We start from the raw sequence: 24142 nt of genomic DNA, 5'->3' as shown, positions 1-24142 counted from the left end.
GTAAACTCACCAAGTTCTTGCAGAGCATATAGCAGCCGTTTAGAGTAAAATTTAAAAGGCATGAGGGCCACCTGGTGGGAGTGGGGAGGGGTTTGGCTTTATCTCTGTCTTCTCCACGTTTTTGCCATGGGCCAAATCCAGCTGTGAAGACTGCTGCCTGGATGCTGTGAAACTGGGGATTGCTGGAGGGGATGTATTGGCATCACTTACCTTGGTAACACACCTTGCACCTCAAAACATTCTTTTAAAGGGAATTATGTCTATGTTGACTACGTCGCTGCCAAAATGGAACATGCTTCTGCCAAGTGCTTCTGTGTAAGTGACAGAGGCTGCTGCTGGAGCCAGGGACTGGTGTGCAGAGCCACACCATACCTGCAAAAACATCTGAGCACCAACTGCAGCATGAACACTCACCAGGGATGGAAAGTCTGGTGCTGCAGGCAGGAAAGGCTCCTCTGTGCTGTTTACAAGACCAAAGCAGGGTTGTTTCTGCCCAGTAAAACTTGGCACTGACTCACTGAAATCAGCAGCATTTACCTGACCACTGGAGATCCTCAAGGCCTGGGGCTCAGTCTGGTTCTGCATACCATTTCAGCAGGTACAATGCATGCTAGGTGGGAGTGCTGGAGTCAGAGATCCCAAACTGCAGCCTGCAAACACCACTCCAACAAGTGTCTTCTCTGACAAATGAAAACAGGACTGACAGTCACCTTTTTTTTCAGGGTGCACAGAAACGATCCCTCATGCTTGCATTTGGTTTCGATCTCTAGAAATTCAAATTTGATTAATCACACAAGTACCGTTTCTCAGAGGAAACAAACTTACTGCCTCAGAGGAACCTGGAGCATTAACCACCACCTGACACCATCTTGCAAAGGAAAAAGTATCAGTGTCACCAAGGAATGACACAAACTGCTACTAGCAGCCCTGATCCTGCTCCAGGTATGCTGGTGCGCACTTTGTGCATGGTGCAATCTTCTCAGGCCACAGACTCTGCAAACAGTGAAGCTCATGCTTCGCTCTGTGCCAGAATAAGCCTTCATACCTTGGTATCTGGGGTAGTCACATTTTTTTTGACTCAATACCTTCCATGTGAAAAATAAAAAAATTAAAGCAAAAGAGAATTTTTTTCCCCCATTATTCCAGGAGTCTCAGACATGCTAGGAAAGTGCTAAACAAAAAGCTAATTGCCATGCAAAAGGCAGTGGGGTGCTGTAATTTGGGTCTGGCACAAATAGCCAGCATACACAAAGTAATCATCTTATAACATAGCCCTTGTTGAGCCCAGCAAGGTGCACTCACCCAAATCCCATACCAACAGGTTCCCAAACACACCTTCAGAACGAATCAAAACCCAGAGTTTAAAAGGCAGTTGTGACCCTCCAGTTACACCACTTTGCTTCAGCAATCTTCCAGGCTTTGGGGTTGCAAGTATAGAGAATTGCCTCCTAATTCTAATATTTTTCCCCAGCTACATAACATTTTCTACAGAAGACTCTGTTCCTGAGCACTTTCTGGGATCTGATCCATATTGATCCACACATGCTTCTTCTAGGGTCTTTTAAGGCTGCAGAAATGACAGTTTCCACACTAGTTACAGAATAATTACCCATAATAATTTAATAATGAGCTTTCCCTTTAAATTATTAACATGGGTGGCCAAGAAAATTGTCAATTTTAACAAGTTTAAATTCAAATGATAAATGTCACATCTGTGTTAAACGAGATCAGCAAATTAGCAAGTAAAATATTTATGCAAGAAGGCAAAAGATATTGTATTCAGGGAGCTGAAGTGGTCTCCCATTGGAGTGTCTGACAATGGCCTGTGTTTGCATAGCTCAGCTTCAAAACCCGGGGCAAAGGGAAGAAAACAAAATATCTAAACCCATAATTGAAGCTGGACGGTGCTGATTGGCACCCAGTGGGATTTCACTAGAATCCAAGCAATTCTCAGAATACCCTTGGGCTATATTTGAGCAGAGATCCCGATCCAAATCAAATATTTCTATCAAGTAAATCTTCATCTTTGGGAAGCTGCAAAGCAAGGAATTGCTTCATGGCACCTATTTGCTTTGTCACAGAGAAATGGACTCGGATTTTCTGCCTGGTTTTTAAGAAAGGGAGGGGATAAAGTCTTTCTAGCTGTGTCACAGCAGCCTCCTGGTCCCCTCTAAGTGTAAATCCTGTTTTCCCCAGCAAACTTTGCAGACGTTACCGTTAGTGAGGCATCAGCATGGCGGGAAACACGCTGGGAGGCAGCTCTGGATTTAGTTGGTGAAGTGAAACGTGGAATTATTTTTATAGTTTTGTTTTGTGCTTTTTCCCCCCCTGTAAAACTCCTCGGGTACTATTTAAACTCGCAGCCCCCCCAGTGACAGGCAGCCCGCGGAGCCGCTCGCCCGCCCCGCCCGCCGCCGGCCCCGCTGCACGGAGCGGCACTGCCCCGCCGTGGCCGCTGCAGGCACCCGCGGCTTCTCCCCTCCCCGGTTCCCTCTTCCTCCTGACTCCGTCCTCTTCATCCTATTGTCACTGAAAAAGAGAGAAGTGAACCCTCTGGAAAGGGACTCCGGGCTGTGGGGTAGTTTGGAGACCCGTTGGGCACGGGGCTTAATTTCACTCAGATGTTTACACAAGGGTCTGAACGTTTGAAGGACTTGCCTCTAAGGGTTGGATCCTCAGGAGTGAAGCACGGGTTTAGTGCTGGTTCTCTGCCTAGGGAAAAGTTTGATACCATACTCTGATAGCAAGCAACATCAGAGGAGCATGAACCTACTGCTCCTCCCATAAAAGCAGAGCACAAACAGGTTTGGAGCCTGCTTGTGTCTGAAACCAAATGGGACAATGCAAGATCCATCAGTGCACAGACAGACTCAGCTAATGGAACTTTACAAGCACAACATTTCTATCTGGGGATAAGGACAAGCCTGAGATGATATCAGCAGCCCCCACCAGCAACAAAACACCCTGACCTAGTACCTGCTTCTAGGGTCAAACAGTTTTCAGAACTCAGTTTAGTATTCCTTGTCCATACCAAGGGAAAAAAGTGATCCGATAAGTTTGCTTTAATTCTTTTGTCCAGCTTCACATCTTTAGAAAAAAATAATAATAATGGGGACCTAGAAGTCACCAATCCCATCTTAAATGCAACTCAATCTGGTGAGAGATGGCTGTGAAGGCCCAGTTTTTGTGACAGTGCCTCCAACCACTTGAGTCAAACCTCACATCCAGGTATTACAGCTGGGCATGGGAGCAGGCACAAACCAGAGACCCTAACTGCACCCCTTGAGCTCAACAAGGAGCTGCCACACTGGGTTGTGTCCTCCCCAGTACTTAAGGTTAATATTTAAGCTCATGAAAGTATAATGAAGGATTCTAGTAGTATTCAACAGCTGGATCTGAGGGTGTCCCACTGTTTCCCACCGCCTGGGCCAATGGAGATCATTACAAGCCTTTTTGCAAGCAGAATGGCCAGATCATGGAGCTAGACCCAAAACTCAACCACATGAATGCAAAGATTTTCATCCTAAACCCGAGATGCATCTTAGCAGGTTATAACTTTTCATTTTGCTTTACTTACCAACACACACATGCACTTTCTAGCACAGAGGGCCTTTGAGAAATTAATTTCCATTGGAAAAGAAGCAAGGCCTGAAACAGTTTACAAAGGAACCCATCTTTCAAGGACATTTTCTTTCAAATTGCACAATGTGGCTCTTAGCAAGGAAAATAAATAAAACTTAATCCTTCTGCATTCCAGATGGCTTTTTTTCTTTTTTTTGTTTCCCTCCAAAGCTAGAAGCAAACAATTTAAAGAAAACTCAGACTGTGGTCAATTAAGAAACTGCATATCATTTCATTTCTAAATACCAGATACCTATTCAATTAATCATTTTTATCCAATTAAGGAATTTAGAGTGTAAAAGTGACAAGGAATTGAGCCATTTATTCACATTGTAGTCCTGGGTTTTTCACATCTGTTGCTGCACAGTTCTGCAGATCATCTGGTCTCTGGCTCTTGTATTAGCCAAGAGAGTTTCAGCTACTAGATTTATTTAAGGATGTGGATTATGAGCCTCCAGGAAACAGCAACCAGTGGGAAAAATTGTGTCTAATTACTTGTAATACACACTAAAAATGTTTGTTGGTTTGGGTTTTTTTCTCCCCTTTTAATTTGGGTTGGTTTCTTATGCACATAAATTGTTTCTCTTTCACATCTTACCCCTTTAATCAGGGTGGCCATCTTCAAGTTCACATGTGAGGCAGATACACTCTCTTAGTACTGTTTAATACACTCCAAGTGGTAGAGAGCTCACCAAGTGTTGCAAGCTACCTTTATCTCTACAAGACTGTTTACAAGAGAATAATCAATACCAATACAGAACACATTTGCTGAGCGGTTTATCAACTGGATCATAAGTTCTTTTATGAAAACAGATGGAATTTCCCTGGCCAGAGTCTCCACATCAGCACCAGACATTCCCTGGCAAAATCACCCAGTTCTGCAGCACTCAAAAATGCACCAAGGAGAGAAGTCACCACACCTCTGACCTTGGACTTGCAGGGTACTGACAAGTAGAACAGCCATCAATAAAATAAACAGGCATTGTCAAAAAGAAAGCCTCTGTCTTCAGGGCACAGAGGAGTGAACCTGTAATGGGGTTGAACATACCTCTCAAAAAAAAAGGGGACCAATTCATTTCTAAACTCACTGTACTAAGAAAAACTGGTTTTTAAATTGCATTTACTGACACCTTTATATGTGCAAGCAAAGCCAAAGAGTTTAGTAGGGAAATGTATTTGTCTTTTTTTTTTCCCCCCACAAATGTTTTTGTGGGATGACATCACAGGCAAGACTTAGAACAAGCAATCCTTACAGGACAGACTTAGCTAATATGTGACTGCTCCAGACACTGCAGAGACCAAAAAGTACTGCTAGAAAATCATTTAAAGGTCTCTTCATACAAATTTAACATGCTGGAGGAAATAAGTCAGCACCAATCCACTAGTCACCTCTACAGCCTTCCTTAGGGCAGTGTCACAAGCAGTGGACCATGGCCCATTTCTTCTTGGGAACTTCCAAGCTAGCCATTACTGTGCCGTGCTGGGACGTACTTCTTGCTTCACACCAAGCAGGCTCTCTGCCATTTGCACTCCTGACTGCAACAAAACCCAGTAACATCAGTTTAACTTTTAATTTGGTTACTTTCATTCTCAACACAGGTGGATTCCCAACAAAACATGCTTCAAACAGCAATTTCTCCTTCCCAAACTTGAGTTGGTTTGGGGTTTTTTTTTGCTAGACACTCATACCACTTTTCTTCTATTTTTGTATCTTATTAGCTAGAGATCATTTGAATTTTGAACCAGCTGAAATCAAACTCCTCAACTGTCCCTGCCAGTTAGGGAAAACATTAGAAGTTTGTTTGCAAACATTCAGATAGTTTATCCCAAACTTTGGTCTTTTTTTTAGGAAAAGAATTGAGGTAACTCAGAAATTAAATTTAAAAGGGATGAGGAAAGAAAGGGAATCAGAATGAAGCAGTTTTCCCATGCTGGAAAACTTGTGCATTATGAGAACTGTCTGCCTTGGCATGAAATGAAGTGTTTCACTTGGAACAAGGAAGGAAATAGATTCTGCTTCTTCAAAATAGCAAAAGTTAAGCAAGCTGAGAGCAGCACAATTCAAACTAAAGCTTCCAAATCAAACTCCTAGCCACAGACTTGTTTGCTCTTCTCATGGAATCATCTCACCTTGTCTGAGTACATTTCCCAGCCCAGAGCAATGGGCTCTGTAAATCAGCAGCGCTGGGGTGCTCGGTAAGACTGACTAGACACACACCATCTCACCATGGATCAACACTCCTATTTCCAACAAAAAACCAACCAGCCATAAAATTCCCAACTGTTCCCATTATATCACCTAGCTGGAAGCATCTTTTTGAGTCCAAATGTTCGTCAATCACACTACCATCAGAGGGAGTCTGTATGAAGATGACTTCCAGCCTCAGCCTAGTTATACCCTGATCATAAACACTCAAAAAGCATTTTTTTTTCTCCATTTACTCATGCACAGCTGCAGAGAAAAATAAAATCAACTCTGAGCAGCAGTGTCCAAGAGGGAGTTCTGCACCAGACAAAGCTCAGAGGTCAGGAGCACTCACCCAGATGCTCCAGAGCATTGAGACAGAAGGTTCATTCCATTCCTTACATCTCTGCTCCCCCATGGCACTCTCCCCCTTTTTCTCCTGTTCCACTCCAAATTACAGCTTATTTCTTCTGCAAATTCTAACTTTGCATGAGTTTTGGCAGTTCTCACTTCATCCCTCCACTTCCTGACCCCTAAAAGATACAGCCTGCTTGGCTTATACCAGTATTTCTTTCCCACCCCCACCCCCATTCCTTACAGGCTCATTTTTAAGTTCCTTCTGGAGCTATCTGTCCCTAGTTCTTCAGAAAATGGTATTCTGTCAGCATTTTTGAATTGGAAAAAAATAAGCAAAAATGAACACACATAGACACCCACACATCCTCCTTGAACTTTCTAATCCAGTCAATTTTACTAACCAGTTACTTCTGCCTCATGAGCCCTTCAGTAATGCACACACTCCACCTTTGCTTGCTCTCTACAAACAATTCTTTGTAATGGTGTGAGCACCTAACAAAGGCAACTTACATCTTCCAAAAAAAGTCCTCTTCCTCTGAACTCTCCAAACTGGCACACTCTCCTTTCTCTCAGTTCTCTCCTGAAAATACTCCTCTTGCAGTAACAAAGTGCATCAGAGCTGTTTTCATCTCATGATGCCCCTCTTGCCAGGATGCAGAGCTCTACTAAGCCTGCCTGAGCCCCACATCTTTGACACCTTTTCCAGTACAGTATAACTGCTTTTGGTTCTCTCTGGTGGGAATCCTGCAGCATCACTGCTCCTAGAAGGAAGCACTTACCTGCCTACTCCAACAGTCTCCTTTCCAGTTCTACACCCATGTTTCTGGCAGGCAGCACATTTGTTGTATCTGTAGATTCTTAATGAGTAGTCCCTAGGCACACTCACCTCTTACTGATGCTGGGGTAAATCCACAGTCCTCTCTGCAGCTTTTGCATTACCAATTAGCTCTGAATAATTTAGGGCAGAAATTAGAAAGTTCATTGCCAAGAGATCAGTCAGGCTGAGAAACAGCTTCTCAGCATAAGCAGCTAAGGCAATTTTTTTGTTGTTGTCTTGTTAACTTCTTCAACACCACTTCCTGTATTAATGAAAATGATGATGTGATATACTGTGTGGGACAGCAATGAACTGCAGCTGATGTCCCCCCGTGATTCCCTTCTGCCCTACTACCCTCACACGAATGCTGTAGATGAGTACAAGTTCCTCTCGTCCTTTCCTTGCACTCACTCCGAGATGTCTGTATGTATGTAACAACCCCTCCAACCTTTCACTTCGTGAGACTTACCAAGCTCTTCTCTTGTTCCCAGTCACCTGAGGTACCATTTGCTCTCTAGCACAGAAGTGAGGTGATCACACTTAAAAACTTCCCATCACTGGTGTGAGGAACTTCTAGGGTCATTTTTCCACACCCAGGGACAGTAAGCAGGGTTTAACATACTCTCAATTGAAGGAGTCTGTTTCACAATACCAAACACTACTCTGTGACAGTGCTGACCAGAACTCCATTTCCTGCCTCCATAGACTTGCAAGTGTGGCTAGAATGAAAAGAGTCTAAGTAACGCAGTGCTTCAGAGTTCTGCTGTTTGTTCCGCAGTGTACAAGACCAGGCGGCAAGGACCAGAGGAGACCACCAGGAAACACAGCACTGAAGTCATGAGGTCTGTGGTGACAGATTGGACTTGATGATCTTTGAGGTCTCTTCCAACCTTGGTGATTCTGCGAGAGTGTGTGCGCGCATTACAAGTTCCCCTAACCTCCAAGGGGAACAGAGAGCAACTACTGCTGGACAGCCTCTCAACACATGCTTAGGAATTCCAATGCAAGAATCACATAACCAGGTGTAAAAATCTTCAAATGTAATTTATTAAGACATTCAGCTATGTCTGTCAGTCTACATCCAAATTTACTACTAAAAATAAAATAGTATCACATTTCACATTAGGAATACCGGACTTTGAAAAACACTTGAGTCAAGCCTACCGTATAAATAAAGGACTAATTTCTCTTCATATCAAAATTCACATAAAAAAATTGCCTGCCCCCTATTCCCACCTACTTCCCCACCCCAGTCCCTAATTCTACTCGAAGCCATGATGCATGTAAAAATTTAAGTATGGACATGTCCTTGTCAAAGGAAAAAAAACAAACAACCCACCCCAAAAGAAAGGTGCAAACCTATTAACAGCTTTAAAAGTGGCATTTGCGGAGTCTGATCATACACAGTAATGTACTCATTCCCAAAGTGCAAATATCGCCAGAGTTTAATACTGTTTTAATTCAGCTGCAAGAATTAAACATTACACAGCACAGTACTGCGAGGCCTCGATCCGTGCCCTGAAACTCATCCCACTTGCCTCCTGGCAGCGGAGGTCAAAGTGTTCACGAGAGCTTCAGTTTACTTCATGCGGCCCAGACCTGTGCCCATTATTAGCAAAAGTTTCATATACATCAAAATATTGAAGACTCCATCATAAAAGTCAAGAGTCACTATAGATTACATGAATTCAAATGCAACTGCCCCACCAAGAACACCCAAAGCATACACACGACATATTAAAGAGTGCTTTCATCTTCTAGTACAACCGCTGCTGTTGTATCTTTTTGAGTTCTGCTTACGTGCCATAAAAAGATTCTGCCGGCAACCGAAGCTGCAGCTCGGTCAGAGACGAGCAACTCGCTGCACTGAACCCTCTGGGGTACCCTGGTCACGGCCGTACGCGACACTCTTTCCGAGCTAAGCGTTCTGTCCGGCTGTCTACAACCTCTCACAGACCTCTCGCTCTTCCTTAGCCCTCACCTGTGTCTTGAAAACACTCTTTCACTGCAATTTACTTCCAGACATCCTTCCTATGCCCACAGTTCAGAGAGCTTCTGGAGTCATCTACTACATCTCACTGGAGTCACCACTACCAAGCGGCCCATAGAAAGTCAGCATGGGAGGTCACATTATGACCAGCATTAAGAGCTAAATTTCTTTCACAGCTGTGGAAGGACAGGTTTTCTTCTGAGTCAGACTTGGATCTCTGAAAAGCATTTGCTCCCACATTGTCCTGTCTCACCTTAGAGCTGGACACAAACCCTCAGATCTTGAGCAGGACACCCCTCGGGGGCTGCAATTAGTTCTGCAGCACAAGCTGCTCCCTGGTTGGCCTCACATGGGCTTGGGTCACTGTCCATGCTTGGAGACTTCTCCATCTGAGTGGAGGTCTCCAAGCTGTCCTGTTCATCAGCAACATGTTCATTGCTCTGGCTAGGGCTGTCTTTCTCACTTGGCCCATTGTCATGTTCAATACCAGGGGATTCAGCTGCATCTCCAGCTCTGGTATTTTGCTCTGCACTAGGATTTGGCTGTTGAACTGGCTCTGGTCCCAGTCCTGGTAGCTGTGAAGGGCTCTTAAGTTGGCAGTGGCACAGAGGGCAGGTTTCTTGCACATAGAGCCATTTCTTAAGACAACCAGCATGAAAAAAATGGCTACATGGTGTGATTACAGCAGTTTTCATATCCTGAAAGACACAAAAAAGGAAGATTGTATTACATGTAGCCCATTCTTCTCCCCCCATACATCCAACGTTAGCGACAGAGGAGACAGAGGTAGTCCACACACAAGTAAGAGAATGTTTCTTCCTTCATACCAACATGCCTTCACATTTAAACACATCCAAAATTCAAACTCAGGCCATGTCTGGCTGTTTATATTACAGGGATTAGAAATGAGGCAAAAAGCTTTGTTTGAAAGCTATTATTACATGTAAGTAAAAACTTTTGTAGGATGAAAGTCACAGGATTAGTTGGCTTTAAAAACCATTGCGAAAGTTAAAACCAGCATTGGCAGAAACAGCATGTAACAACAGCAAACCAAAAATGAAGTAACACCCTAACCCTGTCACCTGAGACCCAAACATTACTGGCTGGTGTTTCAAATGCTGTCATTCTGCCTGGCACCAGCAGTTTTGCTCTTCAAAGAATCTGCAGCAAGTTTGACTTTGACTACACACAACTAATGTTAGGGTGGACCTTTCGCTGTCATACAGAACTACAATTTCTGTCAGAGAAGGATTTTGGTGTGATAAAGATACTACCTTCAGCATTGATTTCAAAGACCCTTAACCTTTCAATAATTAGGTTTCTGTCCTAAAACTGACATTGAAGATGAAGTAGAGGTAATTATGTCGAGAGACTGAGCTGCTTTGATGGAACAATAGCAGATAGCTACTGGCTACACATTGTCCTTCAGCAACAGTCTTCCACAAATGAAGAAAGGGCACATTTGCTGTTACCACTGAGACCAATTCAACCCAAACACGAGAGGTTTCAAAGCTCAAGCACATAGTCTGCTGTGTAACTGGAGGAAAATGTATGAAAGCTTAAACACATCCAAACTATCTCTACTCATAAAAACTATCCACATGCCACTGCTCCAAATCAATTTACACAAAGCAGAAATCTGGGTAATTCAAGTAACTTCTTGAGCACAATATTACTCCTTAAAAACATGACTAAAGTAACTTATTTTATTAGTTGCAGACTGAACTAGAGGTATTTCAGTTCCAAGTCAACCCTTCAACACTTCTGTCCTTACCTGGTAGCAGATGGCACAGATATCGTTGTGTTGCTCCAGCTGCTCTTTGGTGGCAACGGGCAGTGATTTGATCTTATTCACAGCATCTCTGCGAAGAAGGAAGCTTTTCCAGCCTAGCTGGGCCCGCAGCCACACATTGTAATAGGAGTGAATGAAGATGATGACAGAACCCATCACAGTCCATTCCCCAAAGATGGTTTCCGAGACGCCGTACGCCACCACGCAGAGCGCAACGAGGAACTCCAGCAGCCGGTAGGTGCCATTCACATAATAAATCACATCATCCATATTTTCTACTGGTTCTTTTCTGAACTCCTCCACCATAAACAAAACATAAATGAAGAGTGTCCCAAGAACCTGTAACACAGTGCAAAACCACAAGCTCAGCATTCGATTCTGAACTGGAGCTTAAGTCATTCAGCAGTGGCACTGAGCTTTGCACACACAATGCTCCCAAACCAGACAGAGGGCAGGCAATCCCCAAAGCAGTCACATTGCTGCTGAACTTCAAGACAAATAAAAGTCACTTTCTCATAAAGCATTTAGGCTTGTTCCTAAGTACCTTCCTTCTGTACTCTCCTGAGTCCAGAAGATAGCTGAGTTGACTGAACAAAAGTGAGCATCATGCAGGGGGTTTTGTAAATTTACTAACAACAACAACAAAAAGTTGTAACAAATTGTCACAGTACAAAACATTTCCCACATTTAGACCACTTGCTTTGAAGATCAAATTACTTTCAAAGAGCCACAGCTAAGTAACAATACATAAATGACTGCTCTGGAAAAAAAACAAACTAACTTTTTATGGTGACCTTTATGCCCTCAAAAGCCTTCTGGCTTTATAACTGGAAATAGACTTCCATTCATCCCTGTTGTCAGCCCACCCCTAGGAGATCTTTAGCCTCAGATATAGGTCCTCACTAACTAGATAAATAAATAAATGGCATCTTGTACTTCTGCCCTTCTATCATCCCTGTTCTCCCATCAAGTATTTCCATCCCCTACAGTTAAAGGATCACAGTTAATGCAGAGCTTCACAGTTACTACAGGGCTAACATTCCTACCTGAAGAGAAGTTAGAATACTGCTGGAGATAATGATCAACAGCCAGAAATCCATGTGGAAAAACTGACAAATCATGTAGGCCATGTACGCAGGGAACACGAGCAAGAACAAACAGAGGCTGACTGCTCGGAAGTGCTTCCACAGACTCCTGCAAACAACACAACAGGTTTTCGTATTTCAAGTCAAATTTGAGTGTCAGAATAAGACTAGGCTCACTGCTGGATGTAGGCACATTAGATGTTTGCTCAAGGCTTTAAAATGTTGCGAAGAGTTTCTGTTTTACTTAGGCAGCCTCATTCCCAGCAGGCATGCCTGTAACACGGACAGCGTGATAAGCTGCTCCTCATCTGACCTTTGCTGTTTTCAATACAAAGGTAATTGTCACGATGAGTCAAGCGTGTGGCTTGACTAAGCACCCGAGACACTGAATGCTTCAGATCAAAATCATTTAAAATAAAGAAAATTATTAACTATGTAACTGTCTGTCCACTTTTCTATGTAAACAGAGTTCTTCCTGATTTCACACCTACGACAACTCTGTCTGTTTGCTAATAAGCATGGGGCAATGACACTTCCTTTCATCACCAGATGTAACCACGCTGCCTTCGCAAGTACATTCCCCAATTCAGGGATCACAAAAGAGGAAATGCATCAAGACTCGGACATTCATCTCTGCCAGTCCTTACTCTGCTCTTATCATCTACCTCTTCCTAATCTCCTCCTCAGCCTAAACACACCATCGATCTTTTTACACATACCCATTTGTGATGGCTTTCAGAATATCTCCAGTGATTTACTGTACTACCTCTACACACTCCTCAGGTTGTATTTTAACCTCATATAGCTCTGGAAAAGTGAAAGTATTGGGGGCACAGGAGAGCAGCTGAAACTGGCTCATTTAATGCAATCTGAAGAAACATCAGAACACTACTATGAGGTCTGTAATTTTGTGTCTTTGAGTGAAGGAGAAAGGGAAAGCTGAAGTGGAATTTATCATGACCCCAGTTGATTTAGAGCTGCTTGGAAGATTCGGCAGAAGAGTTAAAACTCTTTATCACCACAAAGTGCTTGTTTAAAACTGGGCAGACACTCATATCCTGGCTCTACTCCCTTTCACTCTGTTAATATAGTTGAGGTTAATATTGCTGCAGGCAGAACACACTGGCTACAAGTAGTCTCTAAGCTAAATAAACTCTCTATACAATAAACCTTCTCTTTTATTTCTTCCCTTACAGGTTACAGAAAGGGAAAAGACACAAGCAATTAACAAAGATATAAACAGATTAATACAAGCACACCAGATACCAATACAGTCTTCAAACCACAAATTTAACTTAACAACCACCCCTCATGATCAGAACATCTGGTACACTAATGCAAACCTTCCACCTCTTGCTCTCTGCCAGTAATCTCTATCCTTTCGGGATCACAGCCTCACAAAAGTATAAGTTTTACAATATTTAACACAAGGTCACTCCTAGAAGCTTTCCATCCTCAGTATTTGTCTGAGACCACTGCATTAGAGGGAAACCTACCCAACTGCAGAGGAAGTTAAGCAAAGCCATTCTGCAAATGCACACAATGGAGTGTGGGTGGGGAGACCACAGGCAGTAGAGTCCCGGATTGGTTTAACTGAGCCAAAGTTGCCTCACCCCTGTCTGCCAGCATACAGCATGGTGAAAAGTTCTACTCTGTGCCCTTGAGGGAGTAGGATAGAGCAAAAACTAAAGAATATAGACTAGAAAATAAATCAGCACAGAGAAAAGGAAGAGTAACTTTACAAGCCACTAAAAATCCAAATCATGCCATCAATTACTAGTTTATCACCTCCTAAAATGGGATTGAGTAACTTTAAAGTTAGGAAAACAATCTCTTACTTGTCCCTTGAGGCTCCCAATGCCAAGACAATGGGATCAGCAATTTCCAGCATGGACTGAAGTATGGATGCCACCACAATAAAAAGAATAATACTGAGTAGGAATGCCCGATGCACAACTTGGAGCTCTATCAAACCTGTCTGCACAGCCAGGATCAGGAGTGTGACTCCTTCAGTCATTCCCCTGCAGGTAACACAAAGAACAAACAATCACATCTTACTGTGTGCTAACATTGGCTCAAAAATACATCTAGAAACACCAGGAAATAAGCTGTTTCTGCCACAACCCTTCAAATGTCACTGGCTTTGGCTTTTAATGATGTCAATAATAACAGTAATAAACAATATATAATTTCTGTACCCGCACCAAATACAGCTGTCTACTTCTTTTTGGCTTGAGACCTCAGCATGAATTTAATACCTCCAAGGAGCACAATTTAGCACCAGTATTTGATGCAGTTAAGTACAAATCATCCAGCACCACATGCTTCCTCAAGAGATATTTTTATGTAGACTGCTCCTGAGTTAACACTGATTTATACCACTTTTTTTCTTCCACATCTTGAAATCCTGAAACATTCTTTTGCAGATGGTCTGCATTTTCTACAGAGTTAAAGGCTGAAATAACTAGGAACAATAGTGTCATACCTAGGATCCCAATTTCACGTTGGACAAGTTGGGGCAAGTATTAAGAAGAGGCAGTTTCTCTATTTGCCTATTTCCCACAGTAATTCATAGGCAATCCATACAATGCTGTGTTTTAAGCCTCACAGATTAGTAATGTTTCACACTTGGCTACAGGGCAAACGGCAGTAAATGAGAAAATGGAAATGTGAAGCGCTTGCATTATCCAAGCACTTGAAAATTTTACAGTGACTCATGCAAATGAAAAGCACTAAGACAATCAAAGTGTGCAATTTTAAATCCTGACTAACAGCCCTGAATTTGTTAGAGAAATGAACCACCCCCCAAGAAGTCCGTGACAAGCTGTGTTTTCATCTCGAATCCTTCCAATGCATGCAAACTGCCATACAAGAAGGCTGTCAAGGAGACCCAAGACTTAAGTTAAAAAATTGCAATTCAACTGTATAATTCCACATAAACCCTTTTTGTCTGCTTCTTTATAGACCCTAGGCATAACAAGGTACTTACCTGTTCATAGCAGGATCATTCATGAATGCTCGGTAACCCTGCAAGTAAAACTTGCAGAGAGTCAGAACTCCCAAAGCAACAAAAGAGACTGTGAAGACCAAGCCCAGGAGTGAGTATGGAGTGCTACAGCATTCAGCAATACTGGGAGGAGAGAGGGGGAAAAGCACAAAGAAAAGGTCCATCAATTAGACACAATATAATAAACTCTCTCCTTGCCCTGCTAACAGTGCATGCTGGTTTCAAAGCAAAACTGGATGGGTTTAATGAAAATATTGAAGGCTCTACACCACCATGAAATCCTCCTATGAAAAAGTATTCTGTCACTTCTTTCCAAGACATAACTTTACCCCAGCTCCACAGCTGATGCTGCCTTCTGGCTGGAGCTGCGCTGCGGTGTTTGTCCGAGCGCCCTGCAGCCTGTGCCACACGGTGGCACTGTCCTGCTGCCACAGCGTTTCCATAGCTCAAGTCCAACCTCTCAGCCACAGGCACAGCCCAGGGCTACACGCTGAAATTTTAGCCAGCTACCAGAAACACTGATTTAAAGATGGATTCACTAAGGCACTTTCCACTCAGGTCCACAATGGTGCAAACAAACATCAAAATGACATGGTTTGGAGCCTGGGGCTTTTTGGTAGTGTTCACATCAGGCTCAGGCAGGCATCATCTGTCTTTCAAATGGCTGAGCCAGAAGCAGCAAAATGAGACAGTGAAGAATATTCCCCCTCAGCTGGCTACCTCCTCTCTAATGCTAATGAGAAATCCCAAAGGCTGAGACCCCAGAATACATCGGATGATGCTAAGAATGGTATCATTACTTTAGCTCCCTCACCTTAGAGCTGCTCTTCTGCTGACCCTGGCACTACCATACTTGGAGCAGCCCAAGTCTCAGAGAGTACTTGGCTTCTGAAACATGACTTGCCAGAACAAGAGGAGTGCCTACCAATGCACCTGCGTGCCCCAGCACTAGGTTTAAAAAAACCAAACAGCTGTCAGACAGGGATTACACATCTGGAAATCCTCACATACCTAATCCAAGGTAACAGCTCAACACCAACATTCATTAAAGAGAAAAAAATAAATACTCCTTCTTCACCTGCTCTTTTGAGAGAAATCATGGTGGTCAAAAACATGTCCTTAAATTAACCAAACTGGAGAGTGAACTAGGCCAGTGCTCTGACAGAAGAATTTTAAGGAAGCACATGCTTCAAAAATAAACAAAACTTGTCCAAGAGACATTTACTTTGTCTCTTCTAATGACTGTGTTAACAGGAAATCTCCTTTGGAAGTAATTTACAGCAGAAAACGTTGATGTGTTTGCATAGACCAGTTGCAGTGCTTCTGGTCAGCCATCAGATTCTGCCTCTTTACCAAATCAAGCGGGGATGGAAAAGCTTTCAGATGTTCCTCCCAGAGAAGGGAGTGAAAAATACAGTATTTAAACCAGATATTTCTGAAGAATATTTGAGGAACATATATTTGAGGAAGTTTTGCTTCAAAATATGATCAAAAATGAAGAATCCTGGCTTTTTGCCTGATGCCAAATCCTTTTTTGTCAAAGTAGTTTTATTACCCTTCCTAAACTTAATTCCAGATGATCTAGTGTGCAAGTGTCCCAGAGGAGTTTAAGAGCTCAAAGAGAAGCCTGGGGAGCTCCCAGTGTTATGTTTGTGTGTCAAGCACAAGTTTGTAAATTGTCCCCAAGAGCTGAACTCTTCGAGGTTTCTCCAAAATCACAGCAGTTAAATACTGGTGGAAAAGGTTTTGAGAGTAGAGGCAAGGACAAGTAGAGGCAAGGACAATGAAATGTACAGAGTGGTTTTTAAACAGCAAGCATACAAGTGAGAGCTTTCCAGTACAGCTAGAATAGATCTATACGACTGTCAGTTTCAAAGAGGAAAAAAAAAGGAGAGGCAAAAAACCCCAAAAGAACTGTTTGGTCTTCCCCCACCCTGCCCCAACACATGAATAGAGGTCATTCAATCAAACTATGGATTCAAACAATCAAAATGGATTTTTTCCATCATCTAGACCAAGTCAAGCTGTGAAACTCCTTGCCTCAGGATCTTTCAAATGACACAAGTTCAAGGGCAGAAAGCACAAACTGATGGAAATCTTTTGAGGGCTACTGAAGGCATATTAATCCTATTCAACTAATGCAGGCTGACAGTTGGAGGTGCATGTGGGACTGGATGGCCACCTTTCCGGGCACCCCTTTAGGGCCACCTTTCCAGGCACCCATTCAGGGCCACTGCTGGAAAATAGACCTTAGGCTAGATCAGAATTTGGTCTGATCCAGCACAGCCAGCTCTGATAGTTTTAGGAAAACTGGACACAGCTTTCTGCACACCCCAATTGCTCTCACCTGAATTCCAGCCACACTATTTTAAGCAATCATTACACTTAAAGAGCACAGATGTAGAATTCACTCACTTTCATGGAAGAGCACATTTTTATTCCACTTTGTTAAACAGATAGCACTTCACTATTAACTGGACTGACAAGTTACTTTGGCTCCCTCCTGAAGGACAAAAGGCTATTTATTACTGGTACTACTTGAGTTTTAGTTTTCAAGATGAACAGGCATTGTTTATTTCCCTACTGTGACAGAGCTAGGAACACTGAGAACATTTGCATAGTTTTTCTGCATTTTTCCTATTGTAGGAAGAACTTCAGAGATCAGTTAGTATGTACATTCACTCAGATCAAGGCAATGCAAGTCTGCAAAGCAAGTTCCCTGTTTTGGCAAATCTAATAATTTGGTGTAGGAATAAAGTCAACCTATTTACAAGGGAAGAGGATAGCCTCCCCCAGCTCCAACTGCTAAATGCAGCACTCTATTGTAACAAAACTATAATTGCAGCAGAGATGAATGAGAAGAAAAACTTCAGACACCAAAGGTTTAGTTAACCAGGTAACAATAATCAGTGCTCTTACATAATGCAGTGTGATGCTGTAATCAATTTTACTACTACATGAAATAAATTCTCTGGCATTTCTCCTTAATGATAATGACTTTTGACAGCTGACACTATGGCACCATAGATATACACACACAGAGGCATGAAAAAGCTAAGCAATGGGAACATCTGACAGGAATGCTGCAGTGATGAGCAAGTTACTCAGACAAGTTTCTACCCAACCAGGAGAACTAACAATGTATCATCTCCAAATAATGTCCTACATTACCTGTGTGTTAGACAACCTTACCTACTTTCTCCCCATCCCACTGTTACCCTATCTCATTTGCCTAATCCAGCTTCTGCAACATGCCCAGTTCCTCTCTGCCTTACACTCCCACTTCCTTTGGTATTACCAGCGGCAAAGGCATGTAGGGGCCAGCCAGAAGACTCCCTCAAATGCTGCCTCTCTCTCTCAATAAAAGCACTAACACAGGCCACTCACCTTCACCCTGCCATCAGTTTTTACAAAGCTTTTGGGAATTTGCTATCTGTTAGACCTTTACAGCTCTGCTAAATTAACCACTGGACTCAAAAGTTACTTTGAGAGTTGGCTGCTTCAGCTGTTTGAATGACCTCAAGAATGTGTCCCACACCAAAATGAAGAAACAAGACAAAGGGCTCAGAAAGCAACACAATCATGAATAAGATACCAGTTGGAATGAACTTCAGCTAAAACATCTCAGACTTCAAACCAATTTGTATACTGCAAATAACTTCAGGACCAAAGCTCAAATTACAGATATGCCCTCATCCAAAGACTATTTTGCTTTCTTTGGTAACTCTGCCATGGTTCTGCTTATGCTCTCTGTTTTCAATGGGATCCATTCCCCTGAAGGACAAGCTTAACAGAGCTTACATATATGGCCATTCTGATAAGGACAAATATTTGTTGAGTATTCAAATGCAACAAAGGCAATCTATTTATCTAGTTTCTAAAAAAGCAGCCACATTCATTTCAGAAGACAGTCAAACCAGAAAATGGGCTATTTGCAGACTAGTCAGTTACCTTGTCAAGAAGAGGAAGAGAAGCCTCTCTCTTGAGGCAGGCTGGTCCCGGGTACTGAAATAGGAATAGATCTGAAGAGCAAATAAGACAAGCCAAAACACCATGAAAAGAACTGGGACAACCAGCTGGTTCCACAGAGACATCCCCAAAGCCAGGAGACCATACACTTCCACCACCTGGGCAAGAGAGAAAAATACAGTATATTATTGGTGATTTGATAACAAAACCAGAGTCAACAGCACAGCCACAAGGAACCTAAGAATAATTAACATGGCATTAACCATCCCAAGAGGGGAGGTACATCAAACTACAGTTTGAGAAAGGGTGAGCCCAGGTTCAACAGTAATGTATTACCACTGTCTTGAAGCACAGACAAGTACCTGACTGTGCAGCAACTATCAGAGCAGCTGAATGTTCCTCCCTCTGAATGAGTGGCTGGGAGCTGCTGACTGCAGCCTGCTCACAGCTGGAGGGATGAGGACATGCATCCCGGTCATGCACCACCGTTTCAGACCCTTCTGCCCAGCTTAAATCATACAATGCTATTTTCTCTATAGCTACTGCCAATTCACTGCACACACTAGATAGTGAAATATGAGCCACATCACTTCAGCACAGTACATCTGCTCTGCTCAACTGTTTAAGGAAAAACTGAATACCTCAGACATATTATGTCTAAGTATCTCAAAAAGAGCATATGATGGTTCTTAATCCATCAAGTATTTTGAAATTCATGCTTAAGAGTTATTTCAAAAGACTCTGAAGCCCAAATTACTTCTTTTGTAATGCAAAAACAAAGTCACAATTCAATCATTTCCAAGAAGCTGGAACCCCATATAGCTGGATTTAATAGGAAAGGTCAAAAGGAAATCCCTGACAACTACCATTTTTTCATCACCTGCTTCCCACAATGACATACATCCGTAACAGCTAGCAAATCTTAGCTTAAATAGCTGCCTACTTAAGTCATTCATGACAAGCATGAGGCATATTACATTCGTGGGGCCTGCTGCAGTATGTGGCTGATCAACAAACAATATGCTGCTGGCAGGGATAAGCTGCCAAGCTCCAGCTTTTAGCTCTGCACACAGACTTGTGAAGCAAGTGCATCTGCCCTCAGGGGGACTCCCTTGGCCTGAGACCAATGCAAGCAATCCCATGCAGCTCCTGGCAGAGCGTTCCACCACACTGGAAAAGGGTCATGCTATGCTCATAATATAGACTCATACCCATGAGGTATTTCAGCATCTTCTGCTGCAAGTAGACAGCCATGGTTCTAGACCTACTCTTTAATTATACAATTAGCCACAGTCTGAAATACACAGACGAAAAGCTACTTCGGCCACCCGTTAGGAGTTGTCTCAGGCAACCTTCCTGGTCTTTTAACATCCCAATATTCACTAAGTTTTGGCACTGATATCAAAACAGCAATCAAATCTAGCCTAAAATAGTAGTAGCCTCACAAACACCATGACAAAAGCCTCACTGAAAACTAGTAACAAGACAAAGTTGGAGCAATGGAAATACAGGTAGGAAAATATTCAAGGTAAAACAGCTACAGTCTCACCTGGAATAAGCATACTCCATTTAATTTGTAGGAGAGTGGAAACCAGTTACATGAACACACTACAAACCAGTTATTTTCTTCTGCCCTGTTCCAGGAACACAGGTGAAGAGGCACAAGCTCTTCAGAAATTAAAATTTGCTGAATTAATCAGCAAATCTACAAGCTAGTGCTGGATGAAATCAGACCATGCTAGGTACCGTACAAGCACAGAAGGATAATCCTGCTCCAAAGACCAATTACATAAAAGATAAATAACAAGACAGTAATGATCAACACGACAGGCTGAGACCCAGGCACATCAGACACCTACTGCTGCCAAGTTTTTGTTTGTGTATGACACATATGACAGCAAAGAAGAGCTTTAAAGAGGGCTTTGAAAGAGCTTAACGAGTTAGTTTTCAGACTGCTTCCGGACTGGAGAGCAGAAAATCATTGGCTTGGTTTGAAAAAAAACAACCCAGAAAGTGGTGAAAGCTAAAATAGCAGGGCAGTCAGAGGTCAAGCAAGCATCAATCTTTTTATATTGAAATATCCAGAAGGATGCATATATTCAAGTATTTTATTTCTACATTAAAAATGTGAGGTGTGATGCTGCTGCACCACTAACAAAAGTGTCTTTTCAACTAAATATGCATCAGATGTCAAAGCATTAACAAAATGGATACATGTCCAGAAAGTCTTCTATAGCTGAGACATCTAACAAAAGAGCAGCAATGCTGCTACTCTGAAGAAAATACTACAGCCCTTTGAGATAACAGCCTACGAGTTACAAATTATTCCGTCAGTGACTTTTACAGTCAAAATTCAGCTTCAGTGTTACTCCCAATTTAACACTACAAGAATTACAAACACTTCTGCTACAGAAGGCTCTTCTTGAAATGAACAGCTACTGCAATTGGGGATTATGTTGCTCATTTAATGAGGCAGTAAATAAATCCCATTCTGCTGCAATCTTGTCTCTTAGGCTGGCTTTGGGAGAGACTGAGCAATGTCCAAACAAAGCTTAACTGCTCACCCACCTAAGTTACCATAAACTGAAGACAGAAGATGCTATGGATAATAACACATCTGGTTTGCTAAGAAAGCATGAGTTACACACAAAGTATTTTTAATTTCTGGCCTGTAAAAAGGGTTAAAGCCAAGAAAAATAAAATTGGTATGTTTCCTCTCTTACCTGGACAAGCTCTCTGTACGCTGACTTCGCCAAGTTATAGGGCACCAAAAGATTTGATGCCAGAAAGTAGAGAACTTCCAAACCGGTGAAAATCATGGCAAATTTGTTGATGACGACAATGGTTTCCAGAGGGACCAGGCAAAGCCGTGCCAGCAGAGGGAGCATGTGAGCAGAGAAAAGCCAGATCTGCTTCGTTTTCATGACGCAGGAGCAGAGCGTACATACCACCAGCTGACCTGGAAACGCGACACGGGATTTTATAATCAAGCTGATTATCCCCTTCAGGAAAAGAGTCTTTTAATACGTTATCTTTCCATAACACTGTTATCAACATCCAGCATATTGTGACAGTTCTAACTGGGACACGTGTGTTACGAAACCAGGCTCCCCCACATCTTTTGCTGGGTCACAAAAGTTAACTGTTTTCAGAGGATGCAAAGCACACACCTGCGCTTCACAGGTGAGCGAGATGTACACCCAAAACACGTGCAGAATCTTACACAGGCTAATGTGAAATCCCAGGAACAAATCACGCAGAGAATCTGCAGCAAGTAATCTTTTCCCTTAACATCCCCAGCTCAAATGAAGGTCTATTTTGTATCTGTACACATAGCAGCAGCTTTCCTGAAGCCCACCTATATGACTATGTCATCCTGATCTATGTGGGAAAGTAATCGGAGGTCCCAAATGGCTTTTCGAGCAGCAACATTTACACTGACAAGAGGAATTACTGGCCAAGAACAGCAACAGGAGAACAGCCAGGTCAGCAGCTGAGACTTCAATAACTTCATAATGCCCAGAGGCAGTTGCTCAAAATTATCACTGAAGCTTGCAAGTGACAGCTAATTAACAACTAAATTCTCTTTTAAGAGTTGGCAGGGACACAAGCACGAGCCCATCTCTCCCACACACCCAGAGATCTGGAGGGTGGTATTTCTAGAGCAGACCACTTCAGGGTAACTGCTCCCATTAGAGCCACTGGAAGTGACTCTTTTATCTGAGGAAACAGGACTGGGATGAAATGCACAGTGCCTGGGTAAGAACAATTCTCATCATTTTGCAGTAAGGAGAAATTTTATTGCTTATTATTTAAAGGAGAACCTTGTTCACCACCTGTGTTAGCTTACATCCAAAAGCCACAACTTGTGGTACTAAACCCAGCTGCGTTGGAGCTACTTCCACTAATGTTTGCACTTCACAACTCTTCCTCTCTGTTTTTGCCTAAGCAAAACAGAGACTAACAAAATCAAGGCTGTTAACATCTCTAGGTCAGTGCTAACTCCATGTGTTCACATAACCTTACCGATCTTGCAAGCCCTTCTAGATGGGCTGGGAGGGGAAGCTGCAAGAAGAGAAATGGCAGTGCCAGGATCTTGCTTTCATTCTGCCTTGCTTTCCTGCCTTAGGATAGGACTGCTTTCAAAATAACTGCAATTGAGCTGAAAGAAATCTCTAATCCCTACTACTTAAGCATACAACGTCTTTCCTTCTTCACTGTTCTCTTTCAAGTTTAAGTCCTACTGTCAATTCGCTAGATGCATTTGTGAGTTAGCAGATCTCTTCTCAGAACAAGCACCCCTGGTCTCAGCAAGACATTATCAACATACTGGGTCTTGTAAGGCTCAGAGGAAGTTACTCTACTCATCTTTTTTAGAATTTCAACAGACTCCAGCTCTGAAGCATTCTCCCTCTGCTTTGTTGTTCTCTGCCCACACACAAGTTGCTACAACCCTATTTAAGATACCACCAGCACACTGCTGTGCTGTAATATTCAGCAGCCTGGCACAGTCGGCATGCGAGGATTTCTGCGAGTCATGGTAACTAAGGCAACCCAGCTCCACGCACAAAGGGATTCAAACACCAGCATCCAACATGTGCTAAGAGTGTCATCATCTGCAACAAAATATTGCGACAACACCACGTTAAACAATCCAGCCCTCTCTGGGATCACTCTGGAGCTCTCCAGTCAAAAACCAGGACCTCAGAGTTCAGTCGCATCCCATGCAACAGCAAAACCTGCTTTCCTACGGTACTGACATGGCAAGCGTGCTGGTCATCCCTGCTAGAAATCTCTGACCCTCCCACCTTTCATTTAAACACTGTTATGGGAAGGAGAGTTGTTCACTATCAAAACAAAATACAGGAAGCATTTTCTCTGGTGGCCCAAATCTTTTTCCCGAAGCATGTACCTTGTTGATTCTCAACCCCCTCAGAAAGGGCATGAAATTTCTCCAGTGGAGTTTTCAGTGACTGGTACTTCTCATTTTGAACTGGGAAGTAGCATCACCTTAGTTCAATCTTTCTGTGCAGCAAATCATAGTTTATCTCCCAAGTGAGGATGCACCCTGTCAGTCATCACACACAAAGCAGGATCAGTCAGAAAAAATTAGTTTGTACCTCCTGTCAAGTCATAAAAAGATTTTAATGCTCTGGCTATCTGCTCAGACTTGCAAATCCAGATGAATGTTTGCATTCTGTAAACTGAAATGCTGTGGACTGAAAACTGCCAGACACAGCTAATGAACCTGACAGCTGGAATCCTCCTGGTAGGACACCAGGCTCCTCCACTAGGGAATGAGGCAATAAGGAAGAAATC

General features: G+C 42.8%; 1 protein-coding gene across 4 annotated transcripts in view; it reads right to left on the bottom strand.

Moving 5' to 3' along the window:
• Positions 1 to 8529: 8529 nt before the first annotated feature.
• RNF145 (ring finger protein 145) overlaps positions 8530 to 24142 on the bottom strand; it is a 45441-nt gene continuing 29828 nt past the window's right edge. For all 4 annotated transcript variants that reach the window (XM_054168356.1, XM_054168354.1, XM_054168355.1 and 1 more), the window contains exons 5-11: positions 21547 to 21782; positions 18806 to 18981; positions 14837 to 14977; positions 13686 to 13868; positions 11809 to 11956; positions 10745 to 11101; positions 8530 to 9668 (exon numbers count right to left, since the gene is read on the bottom strand). In XM_054168356.1, coding sequence (XP_054024331.1) covers positions 9225 to 9668; positions 10745 to 11101; positions 11809 to 11956; positions 13686 to 13868; positions 14837 to 14977; positions 18806 to 18981; positions 21547 to 21782 — 1685 coding nt within the window. In that variant the 3' untranslated portion in view covers positions 8530 to 9224. The remainder of the gene's footprint in view (positions 9669 to 10744; positions 11102 to 11808; positions 11957 to 13685; positions 13869 to 14836; positions 14978 to 18805; positions 18982 to 21546; positions 21783 to 24142) is intronic.

This window comes from Dryobates pubescens, chromosome 16 (genome assembly GCF_014839835.1).
Source record: "Dryobates pubescens isolate bDryPub1 chromosome 16, bDryPub1.pri, whole genome shotgun sequence".
Taxonomy (NCBI): Eukaryota; Metazoa; Chordata; class Aves; order Piciformes; family Picidae; genus Dryobates; species Dryobates pubescens.
The sequence above is the reverse complement of the archived record's forward strand: the minus strand, read 5'-3'. Positions and strand labels throughout refer to the sequence as shown.